The sequence below is a fragment of the Petaurus breviceps genome, unplaced genomic scaffold (genome assembly GCF_028583685.1).
Source record: "Petaurus breviceps papuanus isolate PSGF00001 unplaced genomic scaffold, PetGlider_PUasm1.0 99, whole genome shotgun sequence".
Lineage (NCBI taxonomy): Eukaryota > Metazoa > Chordata > Mammalia > Diprotodontia > Petauridae > Petaurus > Petaurus breviceps.
Window position 1 is genome coordinate 13,982,176 of NW_027187465.1, and position 18,359 is coordinate 14,000,534.

General features: G+C 38.9%; 1 protein-coding gene across 2 annotated transcripts in view; it reads left to right on the forward strand.

Moving 5' to 3' along the window:
* TAOK3 (TAO kinase 3) overlaps positions 1 to 18,359 on the forward strand; it is a 243,206-nt gene that overhangs the window by 115,486 nt on the left and 109,361 nt on the right. For both annotated transcript variants that reach the window (XM_069081656.1, XM_069081657.1), the window contains exons 4-5: positions 16,413 to 16,484; positions 16,941 to 17,042. In XM_069081656.1, the coding sequence (XP_068937757.1) occupies positions 16,413 to 16,484; positions 16,941 to 17,042 (174 nt within the window). The remainder of the gene's footprint in view (positions 1 to 16,412; positions 16,485 to 16,940; positions 17,043 to 18,359) is intronic.

Sequence of the window (18,359 nt, forward strand, 5' to 3'; positions counted from 1 at the left end):
TCTCAACTTCTTAGCGTTCATCTCCTCCCTTCAGACCCTGCCCAGGCAGCATCTTCTGCATGAAGCCTTTCCTGGCCACCTTTTATTGTCTCCAGGAAACTGTATGTTCCTTTAAAGAAAGAACTGCCTCATTCTCATCCTGTGTAGCCCTACCACATACATAGCATGTAGTAGGCACTTAATAAATGCTGATTGATTTAATCAAATCGAATGGAATTAAAGGGCAGAGATTTTTTTCTTATATAGAACAATTAACTTGCCCTAGAATGTGACCTCAGCAAACCACTTTACAGCTATATTCAGTAGTCTACAAGAAAGATTCGGCCACCTCTTTGTAGGAAGATTCCAGAGACACTTAACCCCTAGTACTAGAAAAAGTGCCCCCAAGCAGGCCAGTTATTAAATGGGTCACTTGAACCATCTCCCTGTATATGGGACAGGCTTATTACAATGACTTCGAAGAATAAAAAGTCAAATCAGCCTTGTAAGAAGAGATCTGAAAATCACTGCATTCTGCTGAGGCTAAGCAAGGGGCAGACAAGTTCATTGTTAATCACAGAGTTGTAGTGTGTTCTGGTGCCCTTCTGGGCACCAGGATTCTTGAATTGAGTATTATTTTGACAGCAGCCTCTACATGAACCGGCTGCCATTGGGAGGCATCTCCACAGTTAGAACCTTAGCTTGTCTGGGCATGTGCCCCTCTTGGGCTGGTCCAGCTTTGCCCATTATACCCCAATGCTATAATTGTCTCATAGACCCGAGTCTGGGCAGGGCCAGGAAGCCAAAGAACCGGCCCAGTGAGTAAGATTTACTGGAGTGAATCTTCATCTTCAGCAATTGTTTGGCCTTGTTTCTGATGCGGTTCAGCCTCAGGCTGCCTGGATGCTGCTTAAGAGCCTTCTCCTAGGGTCGGCTAGGTGGCTCAGTGGATTAGGCAACAGTGCTGGAGTCAGGAGGACCTGAGTTCAAATTTGGCACCAGATATTTATTAGCTATGTGACCCTGGGCAAGTCACCTAAGATTGCCTCCCAGAAAAAAATAAAGACTCTTCTTCTACTATGACTAGAGCCAGGCAGTGAAGTGGAGGCCTGGTTCTGGGCAATTAAAGTTAAGTCCCTTCTATTAGGGTCCAAGTTCCCAGGGGCAGGGCCTGTGTTCTGGTGGTAGGGGGTGAGTATGATGGCCAGTGCATAGGCAACATGATGTGAAAACATCTGGGAAGTGGTAATGTAACACCAACTGCCACATTTTGTCTCCAGCACCAAAGGGAGTAGGTAGGCTGCTGCAAGAAAGTATTCTGGGGTAGAATGTGTCTTTACAGTCACAGAGCTGACTGAAAAGCACATGGAATGCAAGATCTTACTGAATTTATCATTCCTGAATTACATAAATATGTTTTTGACTGCATTGTGCAAAACACACCCTATTCTCCAAACAATGAGTTTCTCCCTCACACATTAAGATCAAACAAGAGTCCTTGACAGGTACAATCACAGAAATAACCTTTTATAATGATTCTCTGACTATGAGCCATGATACATAAGACAGGACAACACCTGGTATGAACCAAGTCCAGACAGAAGAGGAATTCCTTAGAAATGATGAGGTTCTGAACTTGCTCCCGTTTATGAACAACTCTGTGCTGATTACGTGCACCAGAATGCTGCAGAGACTTCTCAGTGAGATCAAGAGTGTTTCTATCAGAGCATGAGCTTCTTGAGGGCAGGAAGTGCCTTCTCTTTTTCTTTGATCTCCATTGGATATGTACCTAGTGGTGCGATATTGCTGGGCCACAGAGTATGGACATTTTAGTAATTATGGGGACATGGTTCAGAATTGCTCTCTGGAATAGCTAGGTCAATCCACAGCTGCCTTGATGTACTACAGTGCCTGTTTTCTTTTCTTTTTGGGGGGGGGTAGAGCAATTGAGGTTAAGTGACTTGCCCAAGGTCACACGGTTAGTAAGTGTTAAGTGTCTGAGGCCGGATTTGAACTCAGGTCCTCCTGACTCCAGGGCCGGTACTCTATTCACTGTGCCACCTAGCTGCCCCAGTGCCTGTTTTCTGATAGCCCTTCCAACAATTGTCATTTTCATTTTTGTCAGCTTTGCTAAACGTAAGACTGTGAGGTGACCTCACAGTTGCTTTAATTTGCATTTCTATGATTAAGTGATTTGGAGCATTTTTATATGATATGATTTCCTATGAATTATTGATCACTTGAATCAATAAATAAACTTGATAGATTTTATTTCATGGGATTTTTTTTTGATAGTTTGGATGTCTTCCCTTAAGAAATATTCATATCCGGGGCAGCTAGGTGACACAGTAAGTAAAGCATCGGCCTCGGAGTCAGGTGGACTTGCGTTCAGTTCTGGCTTCAGACACTTAACACCCACACAAAAAAAACTAGCCGTGTAACCTTGGGCAAGTTACTTAACCCCAATTGCCCTCCAAAAGGCAAAAAAAAAAAAGAAACATTCATATCCTTTGAGCATTTGTCACTTAGGAGATTTTTTGTTATAAATTCTAATTGATTCCTTATATAAACTTAGATATCTGATCTTTATTAGAGAAACTTGTTATAAAGTTTTTTTTTTTTCCAGTTAATGTTTTCCCTTAGTTGCATTGGGTTTATCTATGCAAAACCATTTTAATTTTATGTAATTGATTGTCTATTCTCTCTCCTGTGATCTTTTCTGTTCCTGTTTTGCCACGATTTCTTAGTGTCATTTTATTTTATTTGTAGGAAGAAAGTCAATATTGACGTGGTTCTGTGCATTTATTAGGATAGTACCTCATTGTTTTTTTGGCAATAATCTTACATTTAGAACAATAACAGTTTGATTTTTATGGACAATATGAAAACCGTAATGATTTTTACCACCATTCACTCCTCCTTTGCCACTACACCATTATCAATATGGAAAAAGAAAGAAAACCACATGGGACCAAAGGCCATTTCGTATTTGTCTTTGTCCATGGGATGCCATGGCCAAAGAGATCATATTACTGGCAACAAAACAACAGATAACATTAAATGTGACTTAACCAAATAGCCCAAACCAATCAAAACTGGACTTCTTGATTTTGTGTGTGTCATGGACCCCTTTGGGTGTCTAGTGGAGCCGATAGGCTCTTTATAATGTTTGGAAATTAATAAAATAACATATGTTGTATTACAAAGGAAAGCAATTAGATTGAAATACCATTATTAACATTTTCTTTAAGTTCACAGTTTAAGAAACCCTAATCTACAGAAAAGAACATTATATCACCCCAAACCAAAGCATAGAAAGTGTTTTTATGCAAGAGAGGAAAAGAATACAGTCAGGTAAAACAGGTAGAAATGTACAATTTCTATAAGGGAATTTTTTAATGAATTCAAGCCTTGAGTTGGTTCAAAAGAATATACTCAGGAAGATTCTCAATGATGAACTTTTCCTATTGGTCACAGAAACATTGATATCTGTAGCACATCCCTTACCCTATCAATAAATGAATCCTATAGCAGTCTTGGCAACTCACATTGCAGTCCCCTGGAAGATGCTATCAATGTGCAGAAAAATTAGATTGAGGCCAGAAAATGTGATGTTTTATAGCATTTCTTATGGATTGCTTATGGATTTCAGCCATCTGCATAAACTACATAATGACCTGAATATGGCAATTGAAGCTTTAAAATGTCAATACTACAATACTGCTCCTTGACTCCTTAGTCACATTCTGACTACTTGGCAAAGGTAGATGCCAAGAAACCTACTTAGATTGATCAGCAGTCTGGCCCAGCTCCTAGGGCATCCTTCAGATGAGAGTAGACATGTAGAATCTAGAAAAAAAAAATGGCTGTTTTTGAGTACATGCAGGTATTGGCCAATAGAGTGGATTTTCTGGAAAATATTTTCACCATATTTGAGGAATAGACTTTCTTCATCAACTGTAAAAATAACTCAGTGAAACATTTCCTTGGGTTTGGGCTTATATATGTAAATTGAGAAGTTAGTACAGGATTAAAAGGTGAGTCATTGTTATATATGGGATGGAAGAAAACAGGACCAGGGTTTCGTGTATTCATCTTGGATCCACTTATATAAGACTATAAAGGTATCGGTTTGTGGTGCTACTTTGTTGAACTCAAAATACCTTCACTCACCCACATAATTCAAATAACTTTACTTTTTTATCGTCCTAAATGCAATTACCTGGTGGCTTCAATGTTGGTTTCAGTTTTTAACATCTTTGTTCTTCAAACTTCACTTGACCTTGCCATCTCCTTAAGCTATTATCCTTTTAGGCAGCAAGGTATTAGAATCGAGTGATGAGGTCTGTCATCAGTCAGAAAGACCGGGGTTTAAAATCTTGTCTCAGACACTCATAATTGTGTGAGCCTGGACAAAGTCCCTAACCTTTTTTGGCTTCAGTTTTCTCACCTAGAAAATGGTGACAGTAACAGCACCTACTTCAATTAGGTTGTTGTGAGGCTTAAATGAGATAACATGTAACACTTTGTTTTGCAAATCTTAACAGGCTTTGTAAATGCTGGCTCAGTATTTTTATTTCAAAAGGAGGTTTACCCTTATTGCCTTTGCTTCCTTACCTTCCGATCGCTTCTCAAACCCTTAAAAGCTGGCTTCCAACTTCATCGCTGTTCTTCTCAAGGTTACTGATGATCTCTTCACAGCCAGTGCTGGTTTATCTTTCTTGACCTCTATGCATCTCGCTCCTTCCTCCATGGGTTTCATGATGCTGCTTTCTCCTGTTCCTCCCTCTACCTTTCTGTCCATTCTTCCTAAGGTCTCTTTTGCAGAAGGATCATCCATGTTCCACCCTCTTTTAATGAGTATTCTGTAGCTGCCTACTGCAACATTCTTTCTTAGTTCTCTACATTCTCTCTCTCTCTCTTAATGATTTCATCAGCTCCTAGGATTCCATTACAATCTCTAGGCAGATGTGATTTCCCAAATCTACAAATCCAGCCCTCTTGCCTCTCCTGACTTCCAAAACCATAGTGCCAACTTCCTCCTAAATAGATCCACCTAGGTATTTTTTAGCCATTTTAAATTCAACATATCCAAAATAGAATTCATCTTCCTCCCCACAACCCATCCATCCTTCAGACTTCCTTAATTCAGTCAAGAGTGCTCTCCTTTCAGTCACCAGGTTCACAATCCGGGAGTCATCCTCAACTCTACTCTTTTTTTTATTGCTGTTTGGAGGGGGGAAGGCAGGGCAATTGGGGTTAAGTGACTTGCCCAAGGTCACATGGCTGGTAAGTGTTAAGTGACTGAGGCAGATTTGAACTCAGGTCCTCCTGACTCCAGGGCTAGTGCTCTATTCACTCAACTCTGCTCTTTTCTTCATCACCTGCCACATGCGGTCAGTTATGAAATCCTGTCAATTATGTTTCCATAACATATTTGTTATCTATCCCCTTGTCTCTGTTTACCCAAACATCCTACTGGTTCAAGCCCTCATCCCCTCTCATCTTGGCGTTTACAGTATCCTCCTCATTCAGCTCCCTGCCTCCAGTTTCCCTGTTCCTATCCATCCTCCACATGCCTAACACATTGACATTTGTAAGGAACAGGTTAGACTGTGGCATCTACCTGATCAAGAATTTTCAGTGACTACCTGTTACCTTAAAGAAAACAGAGTCGGGGTGGCTAGGTGGTGCAGTGAGTAAAAACACCAGCCCTGGAGTCAGGAGGAATTGAGTTCAGTTCCAGCCTCAAGACACTTAACACCCACACACCAAAAAAACTAGCCGTGTAACCTTGGGCAAGTTACTTAACCCCAATTGCTCTCCAAAAGGCGAAAAGAAAAAAGAAAGAAAACAGAGTCTATATTTGACATTTAAAACCCTCCACAATTTAGCTACAACCCCAATTTATAGACAGTTGTAGTGGCAACCACACTGGAATACTCAGGATAGCTGCTAGCACAGGTAAAGCACATCTGCTTTACTACGAAAAATAGCTGTTTGTGGGGTCAACAATCCTTTTTAATTACATTCACTAATTCAGAGGAATAGTCAGCACCCTGAACTTCAGAGAAAATACAAACAGAGAAAGTACAAGCATAGAAATCAAGACCAAGGGGGGTGGTCAGGTAGCACAGCAAATAAGAGCACCGGCTCCAGAGTCAGGATGACCTGGGATGGAATCCAGGCTCAGACACTTAGCACCCACCCAGAAACACCTGGCCGTGTAACCTTGAGCAAATTACTTAACCCCAGTTGCTTAGCGGCAGCCAGGTGGTGCAGTGAGTAAGAGCACTGGCCCCAGAGTTGGGATGAACTGGGATCGAATCTGGGCTCTGATACTTAGCACCATACCCAGAAATAACTGGCCATGTAACCTTGAGCAAGTTATTTAACCCCAATTGCTTCAAAAAAAAAAAAAAAAGAAAGACCAAGGGGCTGCTAGGTGGCACAGTGAGTAAGAGTGCCAGCCCCAGTCGGGAGGACCCAGGATCGGTTCCAGCCTCAGATACTTAACACTCACACAAAATAACTGGCAATGTAACCTTGGGTGAGTTAACCCCAATTGCTTTAAAAAAAAAAGAAAGAAAGAAAGACCAACAGACAGGGCTCTGACTGTCTGAATCAACTATATACTTTACATAAATCCCTGGATCGAGAAAGTCTTACATCTGAGCAGTTGGGGCACTCTAAACATGTGGCCACCCAGAATCTCGACCAGAGAATCACAAGATCCTTTTCATAAGTGAGCTCCCAAAGCAGAATACCAACTCAGAGTATATATACACATCTCAGAGCCAGAAGGCATCACAGCCCTCATGTCTCAGTGCCTAATTAGAAATTAGCAAAAGATGTGAAAGCCTTCCTACAAGCAAGCCTCTCCTAAGCAAGCTTCTCTTAATGGGTTCCATAGGAAACCTATGAATGGGTGGGGAAGATCTTCTATTTCATTAACATGACAGCAGGTTTGACATTTCTCCTCCTCATTCAATCCACATTCCATCCAATTTGGTCAACACTTTCTCTTTCCCATAGAAGACATTCCATCTACTACCCTATGCCTAGAATGTATAACCTCCTCACTTCTGCTGCTTGGACAGGTTCAAGTTTCAGTTCAAATATCACCTTCTGTAACCTCTCCTGGTGAACTTGTGGGAGTATGAAACATGATATAGAAGTTAAATTGCACCCTCCCTACTGTGACATAATCTTTCTTAGTTAAATTGCACCTCCATACTGTAATATAATCTTACCTAAACACTAAATTTCTCCTGAAAACTAGAATGGGACAAACAAAAAAAAAAACTCAGTGAGACAACATGAAACATTAAAAACAAATTCAAAAGATTGAAATTTTATGAAAATAAAATGTTGGAAATATTAAAAAACTGACCTAAAAAAAACCAGGTCAAGGAGAGAATCTCAGAATTATCGGACTGGATTGAAAATCACAACCCTTGCAAAAGCTTGGAACTTTGCAGATCTCTTAGAACCAACAGTGTAAATTTCAAATGGAGGGAATTCATCAATCACTTTTGCAGAAAAACCTACCAGTTCCAGGAGCATCATAACCAAAACCCTGAGCCCCCAGTTCAAAGAACAAAATACTGCAAAGAGCCAAAAAAGAAATAGTTCAGGTACCAAAGAGCCACAGTTAGGACCCAATAAGTCTTAAAAGCTTACACAAGCAAGAAAAGGAGAGGTTGGAACATGATATTTTTAGAGATGAAAGCTTTACAACCAAGAGTAACCTATTCATAAAAATCAAGGTATTCTACAGAGGAGGATATGTTCCTTTAATAAAATAAAGAGTTTCTGAGCATTCCTGAGTAGACACTTTGAAATAGAAATGCAGAAGTCAAGAGAAAATATAGAAAGATTTACATATGTTTATTTTGAAAGAACTATATGGATATGAATTGTTTACATTTTAATAGAGTAAAATGAAATGACTTGTCAACATCCTCATATCTTCAGTATCATAAAGAATTGTAAATAAGATGGAGAAGGCTTAGGAGTGGCTCTATTCTGTTTTGATAATTTTAGAAGAAATTGAAAATGGGAAGAATAAGGTACTATATTATAGAGGAAAAGAAGACCAAAAGGAGGAAAATCACTATCTCCCATAATACAGGAGCATAAGATGAAGTGAGTTCAAATTTGGTGGCAGAAGTGGGAGAGAATGGGCATCCCATGAACCTCACTTTCATCTGAACTGGACAAAGGAAATTTAAACCCAAGTTTACACACAGTGACACACACACACACACACACACACAGAGATTGCAATATAGAAATATGTCAAATTCTAAAGGGGAGAAATCAGACAACAGTGGGAGATGAAGGAGGACAGGAGAGATAAAAGAATAGTTATGAGTAAAACATACTGGGGTAGTGAGAATGTGGGGGAAATTAAAAGGAAAAGAAGAAAGAATAAAATCCTGGGAATAGAAACAAGGCAATCCAACATTATGCTACTTGTAAAAAACATACTTGAAACATAAAATTTTACAGAAAATTAAAATAAAACACTTAAACAATATTTATTATGCTTTATCTGAACTCAAAAGCAGAAGTAGCAATCACAATTTCAGATGTATCTGTGTTAAATATACAAATAACAAAATTACATTTCAGAGAAACTATATTACACTTAAAGTCACCATAAAAAATCAATCAATATCAATATATAATACCTGTCCATCAAACACTTAAAAGTTAATCAGATGGCAGGAATAAATAGACATTAAAACTGTAATATTAGAGATACTCAACATATCTTTTTCAGACCTGAAATAATTTAGCCAAAACATAAACGAGAAAGAATTCAAGGATCTGCATAAAACTTTAGGAAAAAAGAGTAGATAAATGGTCATTACTAATTGAGAACAGAATACTTCTCAGCCATTCTTGTATCTTTAAAAATTTTATTTATTTGAGCATAAAGCCCTCACCGATGATACAAAAAAGCAGAAATATTCAGCCCATGATTTATTGGTCATTTGCAATAAAACTTTTATTAAATAAAAGTCCTTTGAGGAAAAATTAAAAATCAATTGGAACCTAAGTAACTTAACCTTAGGAGCTAGTGAATCGAAGAACAAATTATAAAAACAATAGAAAATTTCATCAAAGAAAATGACAATAATGAAACAACATACCAAAACTTATGGAATACAGCTAATGTTGTCCTTAGGAAAAAATTTGTATCTCTAAAACTTTTGTCAAGAAACAAAGAAAGAACAAATCAATGAATTAGACAAGCAGCAGAAAATATTAAATAAGAATAAATCTAACTAAACAACAAAGTAAAACTTCTGAAAATCAGAGATTAAAAAATTTAAATAAAAAAGCCATATTGATAAATAAAACAAGGGACTGCTTTATTGAAAAATACTAACAAAATAGATAAACAGCTAATATGCTTCAAAAAAGAAAGTAAATCCAATTTTTATTTTCAAAAATGTAAAAGGATAGTTCCGATAATTAACAAAGTAATTATCAGAAATTCTTTTGTCTAATTTTATGCTAACAAAACTTAAGATGAAATGGATAAATATTTATAGAAATATAAAACATCCATATTATAGGGGAAAAAAATAAACAGCCCAATATTTGAAAAAGGAACTGAAGAAACCATAAATGAACTTATAAACAACAAAACTTCCAGGGTCACATGAATTTTCAAGTGATTTCTATTCTTTTTTTTTTCATTTTTCAAATGCTTTATTAACTCCTGATTTACATCATTCATTTCCGTCAGATTTTGAGTTACAAATTTTGTCCCCATTTTTCCCCTACCCACCACCCCAAAATAGCAGTCCCACAGGATAATCCCTCCTCCAATCTCCTGTCTCCCATATCTTCTGCCATACCCCTCTCAACTTTTCCAGTACGGCATAGTGCATCTCTATGCCCCAGTGCCTGTATATCTTATTTCCCAATTACATGTAAAATAGTATTAATAATAATAATATATATATGCATATATATACATTTAACATTTGATTTTAAAACTTTGAATTCCAGATTCATTCCCTTCCTCCCTTCCTCCCTTGTCACCCACCCTTACTGGGAAGATAAGCAGTTCAGTATAGGTTGTACATGTGTAGATAATACAAAACATTAACATAGTAGATATATTGTAAAAGACTGACTATATTTTCCTCCCTCCTATCCCACTTCCCACTTGTTCTATTCTCTACTTTGATCCTGTCCCTTTTCAAAAGTGGGTGCTTCCAACTTCCCTCCCCCCCAGCCTGCCCTCCCTTCCATTATCCCCCTCTCATCCCCTTCCCCCCTACTCTCCTGTAGGGTGAGATACCCTATTTAGTGTGTATTTCATTCCCTCCCTGAGCCATTTTCAAGGAGAATAAGGTTGACCCATTCCCTTTTGCCTTCCTATTCTTCCCCTCCATTATAACCATTTTCCCTTACCTCTTCTATATGAGATAGTTTACCCCATTTTCTCTCTCCCCATCTCCTCTCATTATATTCCTCTCTCACCTCTTAATTTCACCTTTTTAGTATAATCCCTTCCTATTAAATTGGTCCTGTGCCCTCTATCTATGTATACCCATAAACATATATACACACATTCACATATGTATTCATACGCCCGTATACCCTCCAATATAGACATATATGTATATGTATATATGTTTCTATTCCCTTCACCTATTTTCATACTGAGAAAAGTTTCATCAGTTACAATTATCATTTTTCCATGTAGGAATGTTAATAGTTCAACTTTGATAAGTTCCTTATGATTTCTTTTCCCTATTTACCTTCTCATGCTTCTCTTGTTTCTTGTATCTGAATGTCAAATTTTCTATTCAACTCTGTTTTTTTTTTTCATCAAGAATGCTTGAAAGTCCTCTGTTCCACTGAATGACCATATTTTCCCCTGAAACATTATACTCAGTTTTGCTGGGTAGGTAATTCTTGGTTTTAATCCCAGCTCCTTTGCCCTCCGGAACATCATATTCCAAGCCCTTCAATCCCTCAGTGTAGAAGCTGCCAGATGCTGAGTTATCCTGATTGTGTTTCCACAATATTCAAATTGTTTATTCCTGGCTGCTTGTAATATTCTCTCCTTGATCTGGGAATTCCAGAACCTGGCTATAATATTCCTAGGAGTTTTCTTTTTGGGATCTTTTTCAGGAGGTGATCAGTGGATTCTTTCAACCTCTATTTTGCTCTCTGGTTCTAAAACATCAGGGAGGTTTTCCTTGAGAATTTCTTGGAGGATGATTTCTGGGTTCTTTCTTTGCTCATGGCTTTCAGGTAGTCCAATAATTTTAAAATTATCTCACCTGGATCTATTTTCCAGGTCAGTGGTTTTTCCAATAAGATATTTCACATTGCCTTCTATTCTTTCATTTGTTTGGATCTGTTTAACAGCATCTTGATTTCTCATAAAGTCATTAGCTTTCATTGGCTCCAATCTAATTCTGAAGCAATGATTCTTCTCAGTGAGCTTCTGAGGTTCTTTTTCCATCTGGCAAATTCGGCTTTTTAAGGCATTCTTTTCCTCATTGCTTTTTTGGTCCTCTTTTGCCATTTGAGTTAGTCTGTTTTTTAAGGTGTTATTTTCCTTAGTCAGGCTGTTGACTCTCAATTCATAATTTTCTTGATTGTTCTCATTTCTCTTCCCAGTTTTTCCTCCACTTCTCTTATCTGATTCTTAAGGTCCTCTATGGCCTGTAACCAGCTCATATTTTCCTTTGAAGCTTTTAGTGCAGGAATGCAGGAATTCTGATTTCACTGTCTTCCTCCTGTTCTATGCTTTGATCTTTTTTGTCCCCAAAATAGGAGTCTAATGTTGGATTCTTCTGTTTGCTTTCCTTCCTTTGCCTGGTCATGTTGCCACTCCATTACTTGACTTTTGGGCTTTTTGCCACAGTAGGACTCTTTTTTTTTTTAGCAACAATGAATCAGAAACTAAGGAGATATCTACCTGTAGGGGAATGGCTAAATAAATCATGGTATAGGAATGTGGAATCTAATTGAGTTGTGAGAAATGACGAAATGTACAAAAGGCCTTTCTTTTCCCTCCCACACCCAGTGGGTAGCATCTCCTCCCCCCTTCCTTAAAAAAATATTTTATCTGTATATACCCATCACTATGTGTGTGTGATTTTATTTTTATCTCTGTTCCCCAGAACCTAGCAGAAGGCCAGATACTTAATAGTTCTTTAAAAAATTAAAACAAAAAAAGCTATGAAGTTGGGTCTTAACCAAGGCAAAGCTACATTCTGAAGATTTAATTATGTTCTATAAATAACAAAACTCAGTCTTTTATTTCTGGAAGTGCCTTTTCCTATTGGCTAGTTGAATTATCCGTTCACATTTTCTATTCTTAAAATTATTCTGTATTAGATGAGATTGAAGTTATTTAAAATGGTGCCAGAATCAGGACCTGAGTTTAAATCCTGCCCCGGACACTTATAAATGTGTGTCCCTGGACAAATCCCTTGATGTCACTCAGCCTCAGTTTCCTCATGTGGGGAATGGGGTGGGGGTGGGGGAACTCAGCAGCCTCTAATGTCCCTTCCAGTTCTAAAGCAGAGGTGTCTAACATACAGCCTGCAGACCACACATAGCCCATGGGCCTATACCAGATCAAAATGCAGTTTCCATCTGATTTTAATGTGTTGATGTATTAACAAAAAAAAGAAGAGATAAAGCTGTGTGGTTTCCTAAGTCAGAACGTGGCCTACAGGGTTTCTTATGTATGGTTCTGTGGCCCTGTTTCTACTTGAGTTTGACACCATTGCTTTAAATCTATGTTCCTATGACCTTCTCTTCATCCCTGGAGGAGCATTAAAATGTATTCCATTCATTATGTAAGGCCAAAAAGGTGATGTGATCTCCATCCAGGATACTGCTTTCTACATAGTAGGAGCTCAGTAACAATTTGGGGATTAGATTGAAATGTTTGATCCAGTGAGAGCTTACTTCAATTTTGTTTGGAGGCCTTAGCTGTGGAACCCTTCAGTGTGGTTCCTGGATATCCATCTTTTGCTCAGAACTGCCAAGGCTAGTCTTTCAGAATGGGGTTAAACATAGAGCTCAGCTTCTAGATTGAAGCTGAATTCAAATATTTGATTGGAATATTTGAGGAGTTTCATGTGTTTATGTTGGGTTGATGAGAAGCCATTGAGAGTATTTTTCTCCCCATCAAAAATTAATTTTTTATTTAAGTTGACTAAAGGAAGGATAGACCTAACTCTTAGTTACACCCTTGTAAAGGTAGAACTAGAAATTCCGTGTGGTAGAGATAAACCCGCAAGAAATTGATTTTCCAGTGCTATTTCCAGACTTTTATTTTCTACCACCCCCCTGCCTCCATAGATGTCCAAGTGATTTTCTGACAATCTCAGTAAATTGGATGGTTTTGTGGGCAGGTGAACTTGTCAAGTTCAATTAACCACTACTTTGTAAATATTATTCTTGGTTTGGATGGGCTAAAGTTCATTGTTGGGTTGAGTTTCCCCCCCCTCCCCCACTTCTCTGACTGCACATCATTATTGATTAGAAATAACCCTTAATAAGCCATTAGATAATAATATGGTCTAATTACATTTAAGTGAAAATGTGTTTTTCCTTTTTAGGCATGCTTATTTTTCCAGCCTCTTACCAGCTAAGATTCTACATAAAGCCTGGAACTTCCCTAAGCTTTTGCATGTCTCTGTTTAATAGATTTGTAGTGGGCTTGATCTCTCCCACTTCCATTAATACTACTCTTGGGTAACCCCCATAGTTTTCCTTATTCTTCTTGTGTAAGCACAGACTTAAAGGGACACTTTTTTTTAGTCATCCATAATGGGAAGGGTGTGTGTGTGTGTGTGTGTGTGTGTGTGTGTGTGTGTGTGTGTGTGTTGTTCTTTTAAAAGCAAGATCCCTGGAATGCCTCACTAAATGGCAGCTAATCTTTAGAGAACTGGATTTGAAATCAAGAAGGCTTGAGTTCAAATCTTACAAGCTTTGTGCCCTTGGAACTTAACTAGAGTTAACTAGTCTTGATTAACCGAGGCTGACTAATCTAAGTAAACCCGGTTTGCTTAACTAAAATTAGGAAGGTTGGACTCAATTGCCTTCTACCTAACTGCCTCTTCTTGGTCTCCTTTGCTGAATATTCATCCAAGCCATGACAGTTATTCTTGACTATGTCCTGAGCCCTCTCCTCTGCAACCTCTATCTCGTTTCATTCACCTGATGTTCAATTCAATTCAAAAAATTATCATCTATATGATACTCTACCTGCCCAACCCTGACCTCTCTGCTGACTCCAGTCTCACATCTCCCACTGCCCTTATGGACATCTTAATCTTCCACAGCATCTTAAGCTCACTTGTAGAAAACTGAACTCCCTGTATATTCCCCAAACCTTCACCTTCTCCTAATTTCCCTATTGTCAAAAACACTGTCAGCTTCCCCATCACCCAGGCTCGCAGCCTAAAGGCCATCTTCAACTCCACATGTTCTCTTGCCCCTCCTCCTCTATCCGGTTCCCAAATCGTGCCTGTTCTACCTTTATGAAGGCATATATTCTCTTTTTTCTCCTCTGACATGGCTACTAGCCTAGTGCAGGCCCTCATAGCCTCATTCCTGGACTATTAGAATAGGCTGTTGGTGGGTCTGCCTGACTCAAGTCTCTTCCCTGCTCCAGCTCATCCATGCTGTTCCTAAGCACAGATCTGATGGGGTCAACCCCTCATACAGTTAATAAACTCCAATGACTCCCAGTCAACTTTGTAACTTACACACACACACACACACACACACACACACACACATACTCTGCATCTAGTGTCTCCAACTTCCTTAAAACACACCATCTGCCAACTGTGGGCATTTTTACTGCCTCTCCCCCATGCCCAGAACTCTGACTCCTGGCTTTCTTGACCCTCTTCAAATCTCTGCTAAAATCTCACCTTTTGCAAGAAACCTTTCCCAGGGCGGCTAGGTAGCACAGTGAATAGAGCACTGGCCCTGGAGTCTAGAGGATCTGAGTTCAAAGCTGGCCTTAGACACTTAAAACTTACTAGCCGTGTGACCTTGGGCAAGTCACTTAACCCCAACCTCCTTGCTTTCCTCCCTCAAAAAAAAAAAAGAAGCCTTTTCCAATCCTCCTTAATCTTGGTGCCTTTCCTCTAAAACTGTCCCCAATTTATTGTGAATGTAACTTATTTATACTTAGCTGTTTGCATGGTGTCTCCCCCATCAGACTATGAACTTAGTGTCCTTTGGCTTTCTTTGTATCCCCAGCATTTAGCACAGTACCTGGAACATAGTAGGCGCTTCATAAATATTTACTGCCTGACTGATACCTAAGGGTTGTCCAGCTCTAGGTCTGTGACACTGGGTTGACCTGATTGCTCATACTTAATCAGAGCTACACTTAAAGATAACTTGGAAGTTTCACTCGTGGGCCATGCACCATACAGATGCGCCATCTTTGTGCCTCTGCAAATGCTCTTGTGTGATCATTTTGTTTGCTCTTTGACAGGCATCAGAAGGCAGAGAGAATCTTTACTTAAATGTCATCAAAGTAAATTGTTTAGAACTTTGGGGTCTGAGTTAATTCCATGCTAAGCCAATCATGTATGAAAAGATGTTCAAACAACTTCTCCAAAATTGGTTAGTCTAAATTTAGAAGTCATTGTGTCAGATGTCTTACCAAAAAACCATGACTATAACTTTACTGGGTCTTGGAAGTGATGCCCTAGTCCCCTTTCTTGATACATCAGGGATATATCACTTATTCAAAGCCGGAAGGAAGGAAGGAAGGAAGGAAGGAAGGAAGAAATGGGGGGAGGGAGGAAAAAAGGAATGAGAGGGAAGAAAGAAAGAAGGGAGAGAAGGAACTGAAAGGAAAAAAAGAAAAGGAAGGAAGAAAAATGATCAACTTAAGATGATCTTTTGGTATTTTATGTTTGTCTTTCTGAAATCTTGGAGAAATTATTTTTTAAACCCTTAAATACACAGTCGGGGAGTGGGGGAGAAGAGAAAGATTATACAAGTAGTTTTCTTTAACTAAAAACTATATTGGTTGGTGAGGGGAGGGATAAGCTATAGTAGGTTTATGAGAATCTTAGACACCACAATAGATAGTACTCCAAATTTTCTGTGGAAAAAGTCAATCTACTAGGAAAAACAAGATTGGAGTTCTTGATACAGATGCAATTGTCTATTGTGGGAATGGGAATATGAGAAGCAAAAGTTAGAGTGAAGATGTCTCACAAAGTCAGGTGAAAGTTCTGTCTCAGCTCATCCAGAGCTGAAATGTTTGGACTTCCAAAGGTGGGTCCTCTCAGTTTTCTGAGCCGGAATTGTAGGAGATCATAGAAGAACCTAAAGGTCAGTATTTCATTTTACCTGCCTCGTCTCCTACTAATTCTCATTTCCCTTCTCTACCCTTCATGTAGGCCACAAATTCCCACACCAATGAAGTGGTGGCAATTAAGAAAATGTCATACACTGGGAAACAAACCAATGAGGTAAGATCAAGGCAACTCTGTATTTAAATGAGTCTAAAGAAAGCAAGTTACAGGGCCTTTCCTGTGACAGTGGGAATGAGTTCTTCAAACATTCCTTTAACACGTCTTTTTTCTTTCCACACAAGGCTGAGACAAGTATGCCCATTGGTCTAGCTCACTCCAGTCTGTTTTGAAGTGGATTTAATTAAGTCAGAGGCAATGCAGATAGTATCAGGGTTAGTCAAATGGTTCTATTATCATATGTTGCATGAGAGATTGCATTTGCATATTTGAATTAAAGTAATAATAAAAGTTTATATAACATATTCATGGTTTATGCAATGTCCTAAGTTGCTATTTAGCAAACGTGCTACATAGTTATTTTAAACATTGGATGTGATGCTGTAGATATGAACATTTGAAATTAAAAGACTTTTCTGCTTAAACTAAAATTCTTTCTTATCTGCTTCACCACAGAAGTGGCAGGATATTCTTAAGGAAGTCAAATTTTTACGTCAGTTGAAGCACCCCAACACCATTGAGTATAAGGGCTGCTACTTGAAAGAGCACACTGCCTGGGTAAGTCAGAGGTAACTTTGCTATTTGTTTGCCCTGCCCTATTTACTACCCTACAGGGACAGCTAGGTGGTACAGTGGTTAGAGTCCTGGGCCTGGAGTCAGGAAGACTCATCTTCCTGAGTTCAAATCCAACCTCAGATATTTACTAGCTGTGTGACCCTGGGTAAGTCACTTCACCCTGTTTGCCTCAGTTTCCTCATCTGTAAAATGAGCTAGAGAAGGAAATGGCAAACCACTCCAGTATCTCTGCCAAGAAAACCCGAAATGGGGCCATGGAGAATCAGATAGGACTGAAATGACTGAATAACATTGTTGACCCTCCAGTTATATCTGTTGTTTGTGTTTATTAGTCACAGAAAATGTCTTGTATGGGGTACATCGTGTAAGATCAAGCATTCTTCAGTCAACAGTAGTCAACAGATATTTATTTTACTCTTCCTATGTTCTTTGTGCTAAGTGTTGGTATATGATAAAAGAACGATCAAAAGAAACCAACACAAAAATCATGACCACTGCCCCTGCCTTCAGGAAGCTCACATTCTAATAGAGGAGATAACATGCTAATAACTAGATATTTACAAGGTATATCTCCCTCAATGGGAGGTAGTCTCAAAGGGAAGGTGCTACCAGTAGGGGAATGACTGAGGAAGCTTTCTCTCTAAATAGAATACACAACAAGGGGGAAAAGATGGTAGATCCACCAGGATATTTTAAAGAGAGGTGGAGGTGAGCACCTAACTTGAAGCAAATAGGTTTTTCCTTCTGTCTCAGAATTTTTATAATCACAGTTTATTCAATATGTGCCTCTGGTCAATATTTCACTGGCCATCTTTGTATTTGCCCAATGGGTATCATCAAGAAGGCTAGCATCCAGAATAAGAGGTGACTGTCCCACTCTGCTGTGCTCTAATCAGACTGTATTTGAACTCAAGACATTAATAAATCATTCTATGTCCAGGGTGGGAAAGGGTAGAGGTTTGGGGTGGGCTGGAGACCTTGATGGCTGAGAATCAGATGCAGGAACTGGGCATGTTTAGGTCAGGGAGAAGATCGGCTAGGCACGTGCTATAATCATCTTTAATGATTGTTAGTAAAGCAGTTACCCAACTTCTGAGTCCTTCCCCACCACCACCAGATTTAAATGTAATTGGGAAATATTTAACAAAATTAATACAATAATGTTAATTTGTGGTTTTCTAAGTTAATATGCAGCCTGCAGGGACCCTTTCTCTTTGCATTTTACACTATGGATATAGATAATGATTAGACTTCTTATTGACCCTAGAGATAGAACCCAGAGCACTAAGGGGATGAGGG